The sequence below is a fragment of the Leishmania mexicana genome, chromosome 32, assembly GCF_000234665.1.
Source record: "Leishmania mexicana MHOM/GT/2001/U1103 complete genome, chromosome 32".
Classification (NCBI taxonomy): domain Eukaryota; phylum Euglenozoa; class Kinetoplastea; order Trypanosomatida; family Trypanosomatidae; genus Leishmania; species Leishmania mexicana.
In genome coordinates, this window is record NC_018336.1 from 1,277,763 (window position 1) to 1,293,542 (window position 15,780).

Genomic DNA, 15,780 nt, shown 5'->3' on the forward strand with positions numbered 1-15,780 from the left:
AGGAAGCATATCTGGCGCTCTTACCTCTCCTATCTCGTTTTACTAGCCGCTCCCTCTCTCCCTTTTGTTCGCCTGTTTTCTCTGTCCTTCGCAGTTTTCGGCACAGGTATTCCTGCTGCGGATCACACACACGCACATAGTGCGCGTTGTTGTCTCACCCGTTGGGCATCAAGAAACAGAGAAAAAGGAACACAGCATACACAAGCAGGCGCACAAAGGACCCGACTCAAATCGGTGCATCCTCCTCCCCCCTTCTCCTCTCCTCCACAAGGCCTCGCACCCCGGCGTGCATGTAAGCAGTAGGCAGCAGTACGCTCGCAGAGCGGAGAAAAGAAGCATTCATTTGGCTTGGCTGAGCTCGGATTCTGGTTGAGCGGAAGCCTATTCGGCCATGCGCCTCTGACCCCTCACCCTTTAAAGTCTCCTCTCTGACGCACCAGCTTATCTGCAAGTATGTGTACGCGTGAGAGGCGCGGCAAGAGGAGCAGCAGTGAAAGCGCTGCCGCTCAAAGACGGTGCTCTGAGACCCTTTACCCGACTCTCTTGTTTTTCCGTTCGCCTATTCTCTCCGTCTGCTTTGATGCGTCTCGCCATCTTGCGTGTCTTCCTCTTGCACACGTCGCGCCACTCCCATCCCACCCCACCCCAAGTTACAGTGGCGATCAGCACCGCACCGATCTATTTTGTGTTCCACTTCTCTGCTGCTGCTGCTGTTGCTGCGACAACACTTTTCCATTTTTCATCGTATAGGATAGCACATATGCTTATCCTTGAACATCCTTCTCACACCCAAGCCGTCACACACACACACACACGCACACAGACCATCATCTGTCTCAGCATCCGCTCCCCATCCCCCTTGATCCGCTTTTGATAGCCGATCCTGTGCTGTGCGTGCCTCTCTGCGTTTTTTTTTTGCGTGCACAGGAGTCTTTTCGCGTTGCTTCCTTCTTCTGACTCGCCACGTGCACACAATTCACCCCCTGTGCGTGCCTTGCTTGTGTGCCACAAAGCTGAAGTAGCGATGCAGCAGGTCACCACAACGCCGGCAAGCAACTTTGCACCGGCCAAGAGTTCGGCGACTGCATTCGGTGCGTCAATGGCGGCGCAGGGTGCGCCAACACCGCTTCCCCTCCAACAGCAGTGTGGGATGGCTGTGCAGGGCCAAGAGGCGGGCCCGGACTCCTCTGGCATGCGAGCTGGGCATCCGTCGGCCCATCAGCCGGGACTTGAGCCCATGGAGCAAGCCAACTACGATGCCAACGCAAACAAGGCCACCTACGCGAAGCGCCTGCGCCACGGTGAAGAGTACAAATCCGCCGCTGTGGACGGGGTGCAGCGCGCGGAAAGGCCTGTACTAGGGGCGGCCGATCCACAGCGGGTGAACAGCAACCTCCCCAGCGATTGCCCAGCGTTCGCCCGTTCGTTGGGCGATCAGACGCGCTACACCTTCAACGTTGACCGCGGCTCCTTCGCGTGCGACGCGTACCGCAACGACTGTCTCGGCACCGGCTCCTTTCATGGGGGCATGCCAGGCTCGATGATGATGGGTCGCATGGGTTCCATGTTTGGCATGGGAGGCCCAATGAGGTCCATGTACGGGATGGGCAGCATGTACGGCATGAACGTGTCCCGCCCAGCCTCGCTGTTCGGGTCTATGTACGGTAGCCAGTATGGGATGGTGCCGATGGAGTCGATGTACAGCTTGGGGGGCTCCATGAACCGCATCAGATCCATGTACAGCACAGGATCCATGTATGGTATGGGGGTGCCGATGAGGTCCGCAATGGATATGATGGGCTGCCCGACGGGATCGATGTACGGCATGAACCCTGGAAGCCAGTTTGGTCCGAATGGCTTCAGCAGTGCCTACGGCGATCAATTCCCAAATGGCATGCACGGGTCGCAGTACAACGGCACCAGCAGCTACGGCATGTTTGGTGTTGGCAGTGGCTACCAAGCGCAGCCCGGCTACGGCCCCACTGGCGTGACTGGCGCCGGCGAGGCAAGCGGCACCAATAATGCCGGCGCCTTCCCACCGGATCCTGTGGAGCAGCCTGGAGCGTTCTCCAGTAATGCTCCGCTTCGGGTGGTCACGCAGACTTCCGGTGCTCAGAAGAAGAGTAGCGAGCGCAAGAACGCTGTGGTGGGTCTGCTGGTCATTTCTGCTGACGCGAACCCGGCAAAGACGGTGATGCTGTCGAGCGACCCGCCAATTGCGATGGGTGCTGATGAGATAGTGCGCACGGGTCCCAGCGCTTCCGCCACCGCCGTCGCGATCACGCGCAGTCCCAACTTCCAAGGTGTGTACAACAGCGTCAACGCTGGCCACAACACGGCGGTATTGCTCGCGACGGACGGGACAACGGAGTCCCGCTCGATGGCGACGGAGGTGGTGAGGCAGGTGCTAGCGGAAGCGTTGTCGGAAACGGCAAAGGCGGCTGCCAGCCACGGCTCTCTGGGCTACTACGACGCTAGTGTGTCGGCCTGTGCGCTGCGCAGCGCTACGGAGGCGATCGACTGCATCGAGGGGGCTGCTGTCACGAATGTCGAGGTTGGCTCGCATCCGGTGTTTGGAACGGCTTTCATGAACGTTGGCACGGTCACGGTGCGCAACATGGCAACGCATATGCCCCAGGTCGACGCGGCGATCACTGCGGCGTGCGGGAGGTCGGATGCCAAGGTGGTTGTCATCGAGGCCGTCGTGAAGCAGGTGCGACCGTCGCAGAAGGGTAGCAGCCCCACGGATGTGCTGCTATCCTCGATCGTGTTTCTCGTCAGCAACGTGACGATCGAGCAACAGTCATACTTCGAGGCTTTCCGTAACGACGCAAACGTGCCACCAGCCCTCATCAAGGGCTGCATTGGCGGGGCGTGTCATACCGTGGCGGTGCTGTGCATGCCGAACTGCACCGACCCCTCAGCCGCCAAGGAGGCAGTGGCCTCACTCAACGCAATCCGCCACATCCAGAACTCGACGCCACGCAGTGGCAACCTCGCCCGATTCATCGCTTTCGCCACAGGAGAGAGCGACAAGATGAGGCAGAAGCCAAAGGTAGATGTAGCAGTGCTGGAGAGTGTGGATGCGATGCTGGCGGACGGCCGCTCCATGCTCCAGGACCCGCGCAACACCGTGCCGGTGGCATACCCAAGCTCGGCAAAGCGCGCCCTGAGCCGCACGGCGAACACGCCACAGCTCTCGTCGCGCGACATCAACGCCCACGCCACGGAGAAGGGGCGTGACGCGTCGAACCCGATTCGCGTGGCCGCCATCGCGAGCTCGCAGGCCAGCAAAACGTTTCCACAGACGTTCAACGTTGGCCCAGATGGCAAGTCCATTGCGGACGCCGCTAGTGGCACCGAAGCATCTGTGCTGGAGGTGGTGACCTGTGCCCCGGAGGACTGGCGCAGCACGAAGTCGGAACTGGTGAACGAGGTGCAGACTCTGTTCCAGAACGGTAACAACACTGCCATCGTCGGCAGCGTCTCGCCAAACGAGGTGAATATGCTGAGCAAGCAGCCACTGTGGATGGCCTACAAGAGCATGGTCTCCTCCCTCCTCAGCGTCGCTCCCCAGAAGTACAAGTTTGCTGAGGTGAGTCTCAGCATCGCGCTTGTCGGCGGCAACGAGCTGCTCGCGGACCTTTTAGTCGGCATGGATTCGGAAACCCCGACAGCGCAGACCCCGCAGAAGCTCTCCGTGGCGTATTCACCGCTCTTCGGCCCTACCGTGTACAAGGCCACGACCATCAAGCAGCCCACGGCGCTTCAGCTTGAGTCCACCGTCAACGGTGCCCTCGCCAAGGTCCCGGCGATTATGCAGCAGCACCCGAGCAAGAAGACGGTGATCATCGCGTCGGCTGTCATGAAGGGTGTCACGGCCACGGATGTGTACACAAGCTCGATGCTGGCCGCCAGTGCTCTGGACCCGACGGTGCTCACCGACATCCTCGACAAGAAGCCGGACGTGCCACATGAGCTGTTCGACTACGCGTTTGGCGGCCCGTGCTGTACCTTGTTCCTGGCCCACGTCAGCCAGGGTGACACAAGCGTGGGGAAGGTTGTTGAGCTGATAAACCGACTCAATGCGATACAGAACCGCAGCGTGAGGACGTGCAGCGTGAAGAAGTTCATCGCCTTTGCCGAGGAGAGCCTCAGGAGGGCGGAAATCAAGGTAGCCGCGGCCAAGTCGGAGACAGAGAAGGAGACCATTCTGCGCAGCAAGAGGAGTATGGAGGTGTTCCACGTCGAGTACAAGACCCTCATCGAGGATCCCGAGCACCACGACCCGAAGACGTACCGCCGCAGCGGAGGAGGCATCGGCTCCTCGGGCTCCGGGGCCGCCGCCCCCACCACGGCCAGCTCCGGCGCGAGCAAGACGCGCAGCCTTGCGACCCCAGTAACCGGTGCGGTTTCGGCCGATAAGTCTCGGAGGAACGTCGACGGCGAAGAGAAGAGCAGCGAACGAAACGCGAAGACTGACGACGCCAAGTCGTCTGGCAGCCGTCATAGTTCTAGCCACAGGAGAGCTTCGGCAGACGGGAAGAAGAGGCACCACTCCAGCAGTCGTCACAGCTCCGGGTCGAGGCGCAGCTCAAAACCCTCTTCTCACAAGCACCATCACAGATCCTCCAAGGACAAGAAGTAATCATCTGTGGCGCAATGGTGTGTTCATGGAAGCCTCTCTCTCTGTTTGTAGGTAGCATGCCGCACAGCAGGCGAGAGGGGTGACCCGCAAGAAGGAAAGGGAAAAGGCGTTTGCACACGGCTGCGGCGACATCTGCACCGCCTTCTCTTCTTCGTCTTTACCTTCCATTTCATCGTCTACTCCTTCCTTTTCCTTCTCCCCCGCCATTGCTGTTTCGCTTTCCTGCGTGCGTGCGCGGCAGCGGCAGGGAGAGTGTGTGTGTGGGGGGGGGGGGCGGATCGCTCTTATTTGCAGTCCCTCCCTTCCCCTCGAGCATCCTTTCCTGCGTGTGCCGAAGCTGTGCTCCCCTCCCTCCCTCTGACAGCGACGCGCATGTACCACAGAAAGCGTTTTTGTTATTCCTATTCGTTTCGATGACTTTCTCTCTCCCCCCTGTCCCCCTCCCTTATCTTCTTCTGTGAAGGCACAGAACCTCCTCCGCGAAACAGGTCCTGGGCTTTCTCTGCGCGCGTGTGCGAGTCTGTCCACCTCTCGTGTAGGGCGCGCCGCCTTAGGAGAGGGAGAGCTGCATCTCCCCAATCTCTCGAAAGGAGAGTCTTTCAGTCCTCTTGGTCTCGTTCGTTTTTATAGTGTTTGCACGTGCGCGTCGGGCGGAGGTGGATGTGATCATTTTGATTGGCTCTTGTCGCATGCCGAGTCTGTGAGCGAGCCGCCAGAATGATCGTGTCCGTGTGTATGCGCATGGACGGGGATGGGCTCCATCACTGTCTTTTCTTGACCACACGGAGTCAGTACTCGTGCGAATGCCCCTGCGCTGCCTCCCCATGTGTGCGGTGACTTTTTCGGTGACTGCTGCTGCGAAATTTCTTTGAACGAGTTCCCGTGCCCCCATCTCTCTTTCTCTGTCTTTACGCACACAATCCATCCACGCGTTATTTTTTATTTTTACTTTCGGCTAAGTGGCTTTGTTTCCCCATTCTTCTCATTCTGCCTTGTGCCTGTTGCCGTAGGAGACCGTGTACGGGTAAAGTGTGTGTGCGTGTCTTGTTGCCTTCTTTATTGTGGTTCTCTCTATTCTTTGCGTTGTTGATGATGTGCCCTTTTTTTCTTTGCTTGATGTGGTTCGGTTCCGTTGTTGTTGCTCGCTACTTCGGCGTCGCATCACTCGCCTTTTTTTCTGCAGGTCATGTCTGTCGTCATGAGCGCCCCTCCCTCACTCTCCCCCTCCCTCCCCGATCATCTTCATCTCTTGTAATTTCTTCTCGCGTCTGGGTGCTGCACACCATACGTGACGGCGAGATGGAATCGAATAGGGCAGCACACCCATACCCACACCCACACACCCAGACACGGAAGACGTAAAGACAACATGTACGCCGCAACAGAAGTACCGCTGTCCCCTTGTTCCCCCCTAGGTCTCTCTTACATGTCTCGCACGCTCCATGAGACGTGCATACTGAAAGTCGCTCTCCCCCTTTTTTTCGTTTTCATCTTGCTTACGCACCTCACCTCCGTGGTGCTGTTGATCCTGTTGCAGTCGCTTTTATTCGTATGTGCTTCATTTTCTCCTCTCCCCCTCTTTGCATTTTTTTCCTCGTACAGGCACGTGAGGGTGTGACCTGTAGCACGGCTTTCATGTAGGAGTGCACGTTCTTTGCAGTTCTATGCGTTGGTTTGCCGCTGCTGCTACCGTGTTGTGCTACTCTTGGTATGCTTGTAGGTGTGCCGTCTCTTGTGTATGTCTCTTTTGCTGGATCGACGTGTTTCTGTATCCCCCGCCACACACCCTTTACTGACTCACTTTTTTTTCCAGTGGTTTCTTTGGATAACATGGACAATTTCGTGAGCTGTAGGGCACGCGTATCTGCTTCTCCAGGTGCGCCTATGCTCGTCTGTGTGTGTGTGCTTCCGTGGCCTATGGACTTCTCTTTTCTCCCCTCCCCACTGTGCCACCAACATCGCCGCCTTTTCCTGCCTTGACACACTCTTCGACGCACACGCAGACACACATATTTGTCTCTACTTACCTTCTTTCTTCTGATGGTTTTGTCCTTTCAGTCGCGTGGCCCCTCTTTTAGTTGGGTCCCTGTGCCGTAGGGACAAACGGCCCCAACTCCCCTCCACCCCTTTGTCCCCTGTCCTTCACTGTCTGGACGCCGGCATGTATGTTCGTGCGTGCTCTTGTCCTCTGCTGGTGCGCATTGTTTGGTGTTCTGCTTTTCTTTGACCTGATCTCGTCTTTGCTCGTCTTGTATCCGTTTCGCTCTTCACCCTGGCCGCATTTCGTTATATCTATCTTTTTACGCGTGTGTGTGTGTGCATGTGAACAGACAGCTCCACTTCCCAGCCCGGCGTCTACCTTCGTCGTGGACTCCTCGCTACTCTCATACTTGCCCCTCACCCAGCTCTCTCCTCCCTCGGGCCTTGTCCTTCTGCCTCGTTTTCCTCTCTCTCTTTCTGGAAGAGTGAGAGACCCGGTGAGGAGGGGAGCGTGATGGCAAGTGTCTGTGTGTGTGGCACGGAGAGAGGATGGAGGAGTGAGGTGGGGGCGCAATGACGTTGTGCGCGGATGTGTGCGGGCTCTTCTCTTTTGGGTTTTTCTTTTACTCATTCCCGTCGGCGGAATCCTACTCCGTATCACTAAGGCACCCTACCCAATCGAATCCGTGCTGCCCACTATGAGCAGCACCACCACCCCCTCCCCCGTGCACACACTGATGACCGACTGAGGGATTTGCGTGCAGAGGCACAGGCACGGACACTCTCTCAGAGATGCGTGCATCCATCGTTGCTTGTGCCAGCCGGAGACCACCAGTACCACAATCACAACGAATGATCTGTATCGACAGACACGCATGGACAGAGACACACATGCAGACTCGGATAGCATGTCGTACACTTCAGGCTCTATGCTCGTGTTTGCGGCAAGCAGCGCGCATGTGGTGCCTCTGACCCAACCGTGTGTGTGTATATATATATATACATTTTTCAATTTTATTTTCACCTCTCTTCCTCGTTTCATTGGTCTTCGACACGGATGCGCTCATTCGTGGCTGTTGACTGTTCTTGTCTCCCGAATGTCTCGCGGGGTGCTCCGTGTCCTTTGTGAAACATCGATGCATCTATCTATGTGACTATGCTTGGGCACGCTCCTTTTCCCATTGCTTTTATTGCCGCTTCGGCGGAGAAGAGGGAGGAGGTAGTGAAGCTTTCACGTCTTTGCCATGTACGCTCGACGAGGCGCAAGGTGTGTGCGTGTATGCGTCTGCGCTGCTGTGGTAGTTTCTTGGGTCATGCAAGGTGGACGCTCACCCATCAATTCTCGTCCATCACACTTTGCCACGACTGAGCCTGCGTGCTTATGTGTCGCTGCGGTTGGCTTGCCTGTGTCCCTCCCTCTTCCGTTCGTTGTCGTTTTCTCTTTCCTTGTCTGCATGCCTTTTTGAACCCCCCTCTCTCCCACCCCACTCCATCCCCACTCCTACTTGCAAAGAAGCTCAAGAGCACCAACGAGTCAGCGAAAAAGGAGAGTGCAAGTCCGCAAGAGTCACCTGGCCTCGACGAGGAACAGTTCAAGTTTAGGTGTTTACCGTAGCCACACCGGGTTGTAAAGCACGCGCGCGTGTGCGTAATCGGGAAATCGAATGCGCCCACACGCGTCTTTTTGTTTTCAGCGCCACGGCACCCGCTTCAACAGCCCGCTTTTCCTCCATCTACCTCGCCCCGCTGTTCTCCTGCGCGTCCCCTCCAGTATGCGTTTGCCTTCTGTGTGTGTGTAGGGTGGGGGTATTGTTGTTATTGTCTGCCTCTCGTTTTTCCTTTCGCCTTTCTTGGGCTCGTTGTGCTTCTCTCTTTTATTTTTTCTTCCCTTCTGTCCAGTGTTACGGTTATGCTCGAGCTGGACGCCTCCCATGTCGTCACTGTGCGTGTGCGTGTTCTCTGTCACCTCCTCCCACCCACCCCTTTTGATTTGTTGTCCTGCGTTTCGCATACGTTCTTTTCGTTTTCCATCCTTTTTTTTCGAGCCGTCGATTTCTCTCATCTACGTTTTTTTTCCGTTTCATTCTTCTCACATCGTTGTTTGACGGTTGATGTGCCTGAGCACCTCCTTTTTTTTTGCTTTACTCGACTACGTTGTGTATACTGATGTGCAGCGCTGCCGGCGTGCCTTGGCCCCGTGAGTGCGGGCGACCAACTCTCGCTTGCTATCTCGTCGTTGCCTTTTCCCCTCCTCCCGATGCCTGCATGTGAGTGCGCCGGTGTCCGCGGAAGGAAAAGGTGCCCTTTTGTTCGTGTGCGTCATTGTTGCGCTCGTTTTGTGTCTCTTCTGTACGCTTCTCTCCGTGCCTGACACTGCGACGTGATCGGTGCGGGGGAGCGGCAGAGAGGGGGAGGGGGCGATCGAGCATTCATGGTCGAGTGGGCGCGATATCCTTGCTCCACCTGTCAGTGTTACCTCTCGTTTCCATTCGCTTTGAGAAGGGGCCATCAGCGACCTCATGGCCCCGCACTCTTGTCAGGATACAGGCGTTGCACGTACGCGTATCGATGCTCTTGTGTAAAAGGCGCGCCCTAATCCTGCTGTCATGGCCTCGGTGTCATATCCTCTCCCTTCCATCCTCTCTCTCGCTTCTCTCACTCGCGACGGAAAGGGAAGTGTACACGTGATGGGTGTATGTGGTTACTGCGTTTGTTTGTTTTGTGTATTGGGTGCCTTTCACGCACAAGGATACGCCACGCTCGCTCTTCTGAGTCCGCTCGCGTGTTTCTCCAGGCCGTTCTCTGTCTGTGTGACACTTCTAGATGTGGAAGTACTTTCTTTTTTTTCTTTGCATTCTCTGCCTCAGCTTTCTTCCCGTTTGCTTTCAACGCTCTACAGCGTCCGCCTCTGCCTTGTCTAATTAGTTGTTGGATGGGACTGCCTCTTGACGTCTGTGGCTTCTCTGTCCTTTTCATCTCCATGCGTGTGGGTCTGGGCGTTTGATGCAGATATAATGGGCATGCATATGCGTTTCTCCTCCTTTAGGCGCTGTGTGCTTTTCCCCTCTCCCGTTGCGTTTTCCTCGTACTTCCTCTGTTCCACTTGATGTGCGGCGTTGAATGCTGTCGCTGCCGCCGCCTTCGACTCTTTTGCCTGTTTTTCCATTTCTGTGTGTGTGCGTGTATGCTGAGTAGCAGTGATGGGAAATACTCGACAGAGCCCCCGCCCTTTCTGTTTGATGTATCTTTGTGGTGTTGTTGCTCCTGTCGTCTGCATCGTTGTGTATTTTTACATGCACGCGTCCCCTTCTCCCCCTCCGCTACGCGCCTCCGTCCTTGGTTCTCCTCGTCCCTTTCCCTTCACTTGTCTCATCAACGTCACACCGACAAGAAGCAAGTCGCCTACGGCACATTGCCCCTCCCCCCTCAGAGAAAGAAAAGGAATACGAAACGATGTTATTGCTGACGAGCACACACACACACGCACATGAGAGGTGTCCACGCTTCTTCTTCTCTTGCCTCTATTCTGTGTGTGTGTGTGTGTGTGGGTTGACCGCGAACACTCGCACGCACTGCACGACTGGGGGGGTCTCAAGGATGTGCTTGTATGGAAAAGCACACATGCTACGGATGAGCCGAAAGTTCTCTCAGAAAACCTGTCATGCCGCACTATGTCGCAGCCCCCCCCCCCTTGCTATTCCGCGCAACGGGCACTGTTCGCATGTGACGCAGGTGCTCCTTTCTCTCCTGCTTCGGGCTTTTCCAGTGTGGATCAAAGGAATGATGGACCGGGCAACTGTGTGCTCACGCTCAGCGAAGGCTTGTGTGACACCAAGCGTCTAGGCGCATGCGCAAAGAAACTTTCACTTGCACCACCACCGCTCCGCTTTTCGGTGCCTCATGCATGACTTCTCCGTTCTCTCCAAGTGCCTCTCCACTCTCATCCTTACCACTTCGCCCGCGGTCATTTTTTTTTGTTTTTGATCTCGCTCTTACTCTCGTGCGGTGTGCGCGTGCAACCCGCCCTTCATGCACTTCTTTTACCGTGCCGTTACTGCATCTAACTTGTGGGTTGCCCCCATCGTACCCAGCTACGCTTTACCACTCGCTTCCATACACACATTGGCGCTCACGGACTGCGGTCTTGAAAACTTTATTTTTTTTCTTATCTGCTGTGTGCATCCACTCCACTACGTGGGCGAAACTATACAACATACACGAGCACGTGAGCTATCGAGGTCTGCTGCGCTATTCTGCTACCGTTTGAGCTGCACTTTGCCTCCTGTCCTCTCTCTTTTTCAAGGGCTTCTGTGTGTGTGTGTGCGTAGTTGTAGACGTGTCGTACCATCCGTGCACCTGTTTGCCACGAGCTTCCGTGGCCTCAACATCACCGTCTACTCTGTCATTCACTCCCTGAGGCCTCCTTTTTTTCGCGCCATCTTCGCCCACTACCGCCTGCGTGGTCTGTCCCTCCTTCCCCTCACCGTGCACCACCGTGCCGGTTTCACGCAAATGCAAGGCAACATGTACTCTCGGCAGATGGAATGGGCCGTGCATCAGCAGCAGCCACAGCGCATGCAGGACAATTTACAGGGAGTCGCGTCTCGCGCCTACCACCTAGAGCCCATTAGCCCCCTGCAGACGCGACAGCAGGGCGGTTGCATGCCGGGTATGATGGTGGGGCAGCAGCCTGGCTGTGGTGTGATGAACGGCCTGTCGGCGTACGGCCCGAGGCCCATGATAGGGGATGCGCAGGATGGGCACATGGGCCCGCAGCCAGGGGATGTCGCCCGTGCTACTGGCTATGGAACTCAGGGCATGCACGGCAATAATTCAATGGGCTGCGGCCCTGCGGGGATGGGGGGAGCAAACAATTTGCAAAACGGCAATGCCGTTCTCTTCGCTGCCGGGCCTGCTGCTAAAACGCCCGACTGGAACAACATCAACTTCAACGGCATCTTCAGCAACGCAGTCAACCCGCAGGTGCAGTCGTCTGTGGAGGTGCAGGACGATGGTGAGCCGCTGCCGTTTCCTCCTGGAAACCTTCTTGCACAGTACCCGCTCGAGTACCAGCAGCAGCTCATCTTCTACTACCGCCTGCTGCGCTTGCAATACCCAGAGCTGTACAAGCAGTACGTGGACTACTACGTGATGTACTATGAGCCCCTCTACCACCCCGCCCCGCCGTCTCTCAGCAAGGACGATCTCAACGCCAACCAACCGAGGAAGAAGGAGCCATCTCCGCGGCAGACGCAGCGGGCCCAGATGCAACCGCAGCAGCCAGTCATGCCGCAGCCCGTGCATCAGTCGCCGCGGATGGAGCACCCGATGCCCCCGGAGGGCATAGGTCGCACTACATCGAACCTCAGCGGAGGTCTGAAGCGGCAGAGCTCGCTGCGGCGGCAGAACTCGATGCGCCGAAACGAGGTCAACCAGCTGAAGAATGAGGGCAGTCTCAAGCGTCTTTCAAGTATGCGTCAACAGTAGGGCTGGCTGAGGGAAAGGGGTGTCAAAGATATGGCTTGCTTCTTTGAAGCCTGTGGACGGCCCACGCGGGCGCGAGCGGGCCTTTTCCTTTCCCTTTCCATCTTTATCGAGTGGCACAATATATATATATATATCTCAACCCGCTACACCACTCCTTCTTCCTCGCTATTTTTTGTTTTCTGCTTCGTTGTTGAGTAGTTGGTTGGCTGGCGATGCTGTTGATAGTGTCCCTCCATCGTCAAGAATCGGATGCAACATCCAACTGTATCCTTTTTCTATTGTGCGTTTTTTTTCCTTTTCTTATTACCTTCCCTGGCGTCGGTGGGATTCACTGCTATTCTTCACCTCCTCACTTTTGCTCTCCTTGTGTAGAAAAGCCAAACAGAGAAAGTGACGTGCGCGCGAGTCCAACGGAAGTCTACATGTGTGTATGTACGTATGTGTGTGTGGGAGGGAGGGAGAGAGGGTCTGTGCCTGCGCTCTTCGACACGCAATATTCTTTTTTTTTTCGATGGAATTCCTTTCGTGACTCGCTACCAACTCTTTCGTCTGTTTTGTTGGTGCGTCCCTGCTTTCACACTTGCCCTCCCTCCCCCTCCTTTTCTTTCTTCTGCCTTCCTCCTCTGCATCACGGAGGTCCATGAGCCATCTGCTTCGCACACGGCCCAGTCTTCTCCACCCGCCTTGCCCCAGCGTCTCTTTGCTTTGTGTCCTTTGCTTGCTTGAGCGCGCGCTAGAGTGAATCGATCCCGCCACGGCAGTCGCCACCTCGCCTTCCAATCTGGGATGCATCTACGCCGCCCGACGGTGTCCGTTCGCCCGTCAGCTTCTTTTCTGCTACCCGATGTCGCACAGAACATTCTCTTTTCTCGCCGCCTCTTGCTCTCTCATTTTTTGTTGTTCTGCCGAATATTCGTGAAACGTTCACCTTGATGCGTGTTCAGTGGAAAGTCGCCGTGCGCGTGCTTGCTCCGCTCAAGGAGCCCCTGAGCCTCTCGTTGGTCTGCCCATGCTCCCCAACACCTTCCACATCCCGACATGTCGCCTTTTCCATTTTGCGTCCATCTTTGTTGTTCTTTCTGCATCGTTCTGCACGTCTTGAGCTGCACCGTCTGAGTGTGCCCCCGATGGCGACGATCAATTTTGCGTGCTATGAGATCTCCTGTGCCGATTCTCTGAGGAGCTCAGACAGCCCCCCATCTCTGCCAAATGCCGCAACACATGTTGTGGTGAAAGTGTCAAGCATCTACGGCGTAACGGGGAAGGAAGGGAGGGAGATCATGGCGACTTATCGCTACCGATGTCGGCGGTCCTGTCCAGGACGACGGTGCATCGGAGCCATCTGCGACCGTGCCCAGACTTGCACCATCCATACAATGGACACTGTGTCCGCACGGCTCGAACGTATTCCGTCCGACCCTCACAGGGCCCTGCTGATTGAGGGGAGTCTGCGTGCCATACAAAGGAAGAGGCACCAAGTGGAGATATTCGAGGCAGCTGGGGACTGGTAGTGGCCGCATGGGGTACAGCCCATGTGGTGCCCGCTGCTCCGCTAGCGGTGTGGTGCCCCCGGGCCCCACCAGTGTCTTCGCCCCCTGCCCGCCTGCTCCACGAGGGCGTCTGGCCCGGCGATGTGCCTGATATCGTATGCGGGACTCGCCTATCGATGGGCGCCGACAGCAGCCCGCGTTTCACGCCATGGACCTGCACGCGGTGATGTGGGCAGACATGTCTCGCTTGCGCTGCATGGGCTTCCACCGTCGGGCGTTTGCCGCTGTCCCCTGTGCCCCTCAGCACGACAAGCCATGAGCGCTGTGTGCGCAGGCGCATGTCTGTGTGCGGATTCCCGGGAAGGCGTGGCGCCGCTGCCGCCGCGGACTCACGGCAGCGCCACGCCTGTTGCGGCACATGCAGGCAGGGCATCCAGACACGTCCCCGGGCAACAACGCCGGCGCTGTCACGCACGGCTGGCATGGTGCATCAGATGCGAGCCAAGCATCCAGAGGGCAGCCGTGCGCGGGCGATAGGGGGAGGGAAGGCGCATGCAGGGCCACACCGGTCCCCCTCCTCCGTTCCCTCCTTCCCCCCTGTCCCGCAGTGCATGTGTGCGAAGCATGCGGCGTCTCCTGCATGCGACCGGGTGGGCTGATGCGGCGCAGACGGCGGGAGGCATGACGAGGGCACCCGGGACGGCGCCATCGAGTCATCGGGTGCCCACTGTGGAGAGCCGCCACGCCACATAATGGGATGCCGCGGCTGGAGCGTACTGAGGGGCAAAGCACGGCGTACGGGCCGTGTGCGCGGGACCTCGGAAGGGCCCTGGCCGCTGACGCTGGCGATGCTCCTCCTTGCGGTCGTGCGGCACGCACCTGGACCGCCCCTCTTCCCCAGCACCGGCACGACAGGCGCGACCGCCACCCGCCCTCGAGGAGGACCGTAGACGCGGCCCGCTTGTATGGTGGCGTGCGGCCCCGCCGAGTGTGTTTGGCGCCGGTCGCGCCGCACGCACAGGAGGAGCAGGCGATGAAGGGGCGGGGCGAGCGCGCGGGACGCATGGCGCGATTCGACGGGCGGAGGTGTCGTCCTAGGGGAGGGGTATTTGGCGCCAGTGCGACAGAGCTAGGTGAACTGTGGCCGCATGCCGATGCTTGTCGACATGCTCGTGTTGGGGCTGACACACGCCGGCAAGGAAGGGATTTTTTTAATCTGCAATGCTTGCCAGGCTTCGGGCAATGCTGTGTCTGCGTCACTTTCTCATTTTCTGCTGTTTTTCTGGATCGGAAATTGTTTTATCATCTCGACCCGTGTTGGCGCTGTTCTGTTTGAGGACGGGTGTGTTTTCACCCCCCCCGTTCTCCGCTCATCGCGTGTGTGGGTGTGCGTGTGTGGTCTCACGGTCTTTGATGGGCAGTGTGGCACCCTGTCTCTCTCGATCTCTAACGTCATTCTTGTGCATTTGTTTTACCTTTGTTTACCATTTCTTCTGTTATCGGAGTTGCACAAAACCCGGAGAAGAGAGAAGTGAACATCCCAACGGGGGACTGAGGGTGCACAAGGGCACGCATGGGCACCCGTCACTTTTGGACAGTGTGCACTTGTGCGTGCGACCTTCTCTCGCGCTGTGATTCTAGCTCCTCCTCTCGCTCCCTTGACACTGTGGCTGTGTGTGTGTGTGCACGGACTTCCTTAGCTTCTCGCTTCTTCTGCTCTTCTGTTCTTTTTCGATGTTCCGTGCTGGGATGGCCTCTTCGCCTTCCCTCCTCTCTCCCTTGCTCTCAGCATTCGTAGGTCTCCTTCCACTGCTGTAGGACATGTGTTGACAAGCCCACGTTGATGAAACTCTGTATGGTCCATTTGCATGGCGGTGTGTGGCGGTGTGCGCGTGCGTGTCTGTACGCCGGAGATTCTCATCTGGGTCTACGTCCAAAGTCCAGTCGCTCAGCGTATGAGTGTGTCTGCTGCTCTGCCTGGCATGTTTGCTTCTCATCTTCCGCTTCAGCAGAGTTGCGCGAAAATCGCTTGCGCTTTTTCGCTGCGCCGCCTTTGCTTCCTTCAGCGTCTCGACATCGCCTTCTCAATCTCCCTCTGCCCGCCCTCAGTCCGTCAGACGTCGAGAACAGCAACGGTCCAGGTTGCCGGTGTACGGGGGCCTTTGGCGAACTCGA

At 57.2% G+C, this 15,780-nt stretch overlaps 2 protein-coding genes across 2 annotated transcripts; both read left to right on the top strand.

The window, feature by feature from the left end:
* Positions 1-1,024: 1,024 nt before the first annotated feature.
* Positions 1,025-4,648, top strand: LMXM_32_2980 (conserved hypothetical protein; the record flags this gene model as incomplete). The annotated part of the gene is made up of 1 exon (XM_003878507.1): positions 1,025-4,648. The coding sequence occupies one exon, from the start codon at positions 1,025-1,027 to the stop codon at positions 4,646-4,648; it is 3,624 nt and encodes a 1,207-aa protein (XP_003878556.1).
* A 6,009-nt stretch (positions 4,649-10,657) lies between these two features.
* LMXM_32_2990 (hypothetical protein, unknown function) lies at positions 10,658-12,115 on the top strand (the record flags this gene model as incomplete). The annotated part of the gene is made up of 1 exon (XM_003878508.1): positions 10,658-12,115. The coding sequence occupies one exon, from the start codon at positions 10,658-10,660 to the stop codon at positions 12,113-12,115; it is 1,458 nt and encodes a 485-aa protein (XP_003878557.1).
* Positions 12,116-15,780: the final 3,665 nt, after the last annotated feature.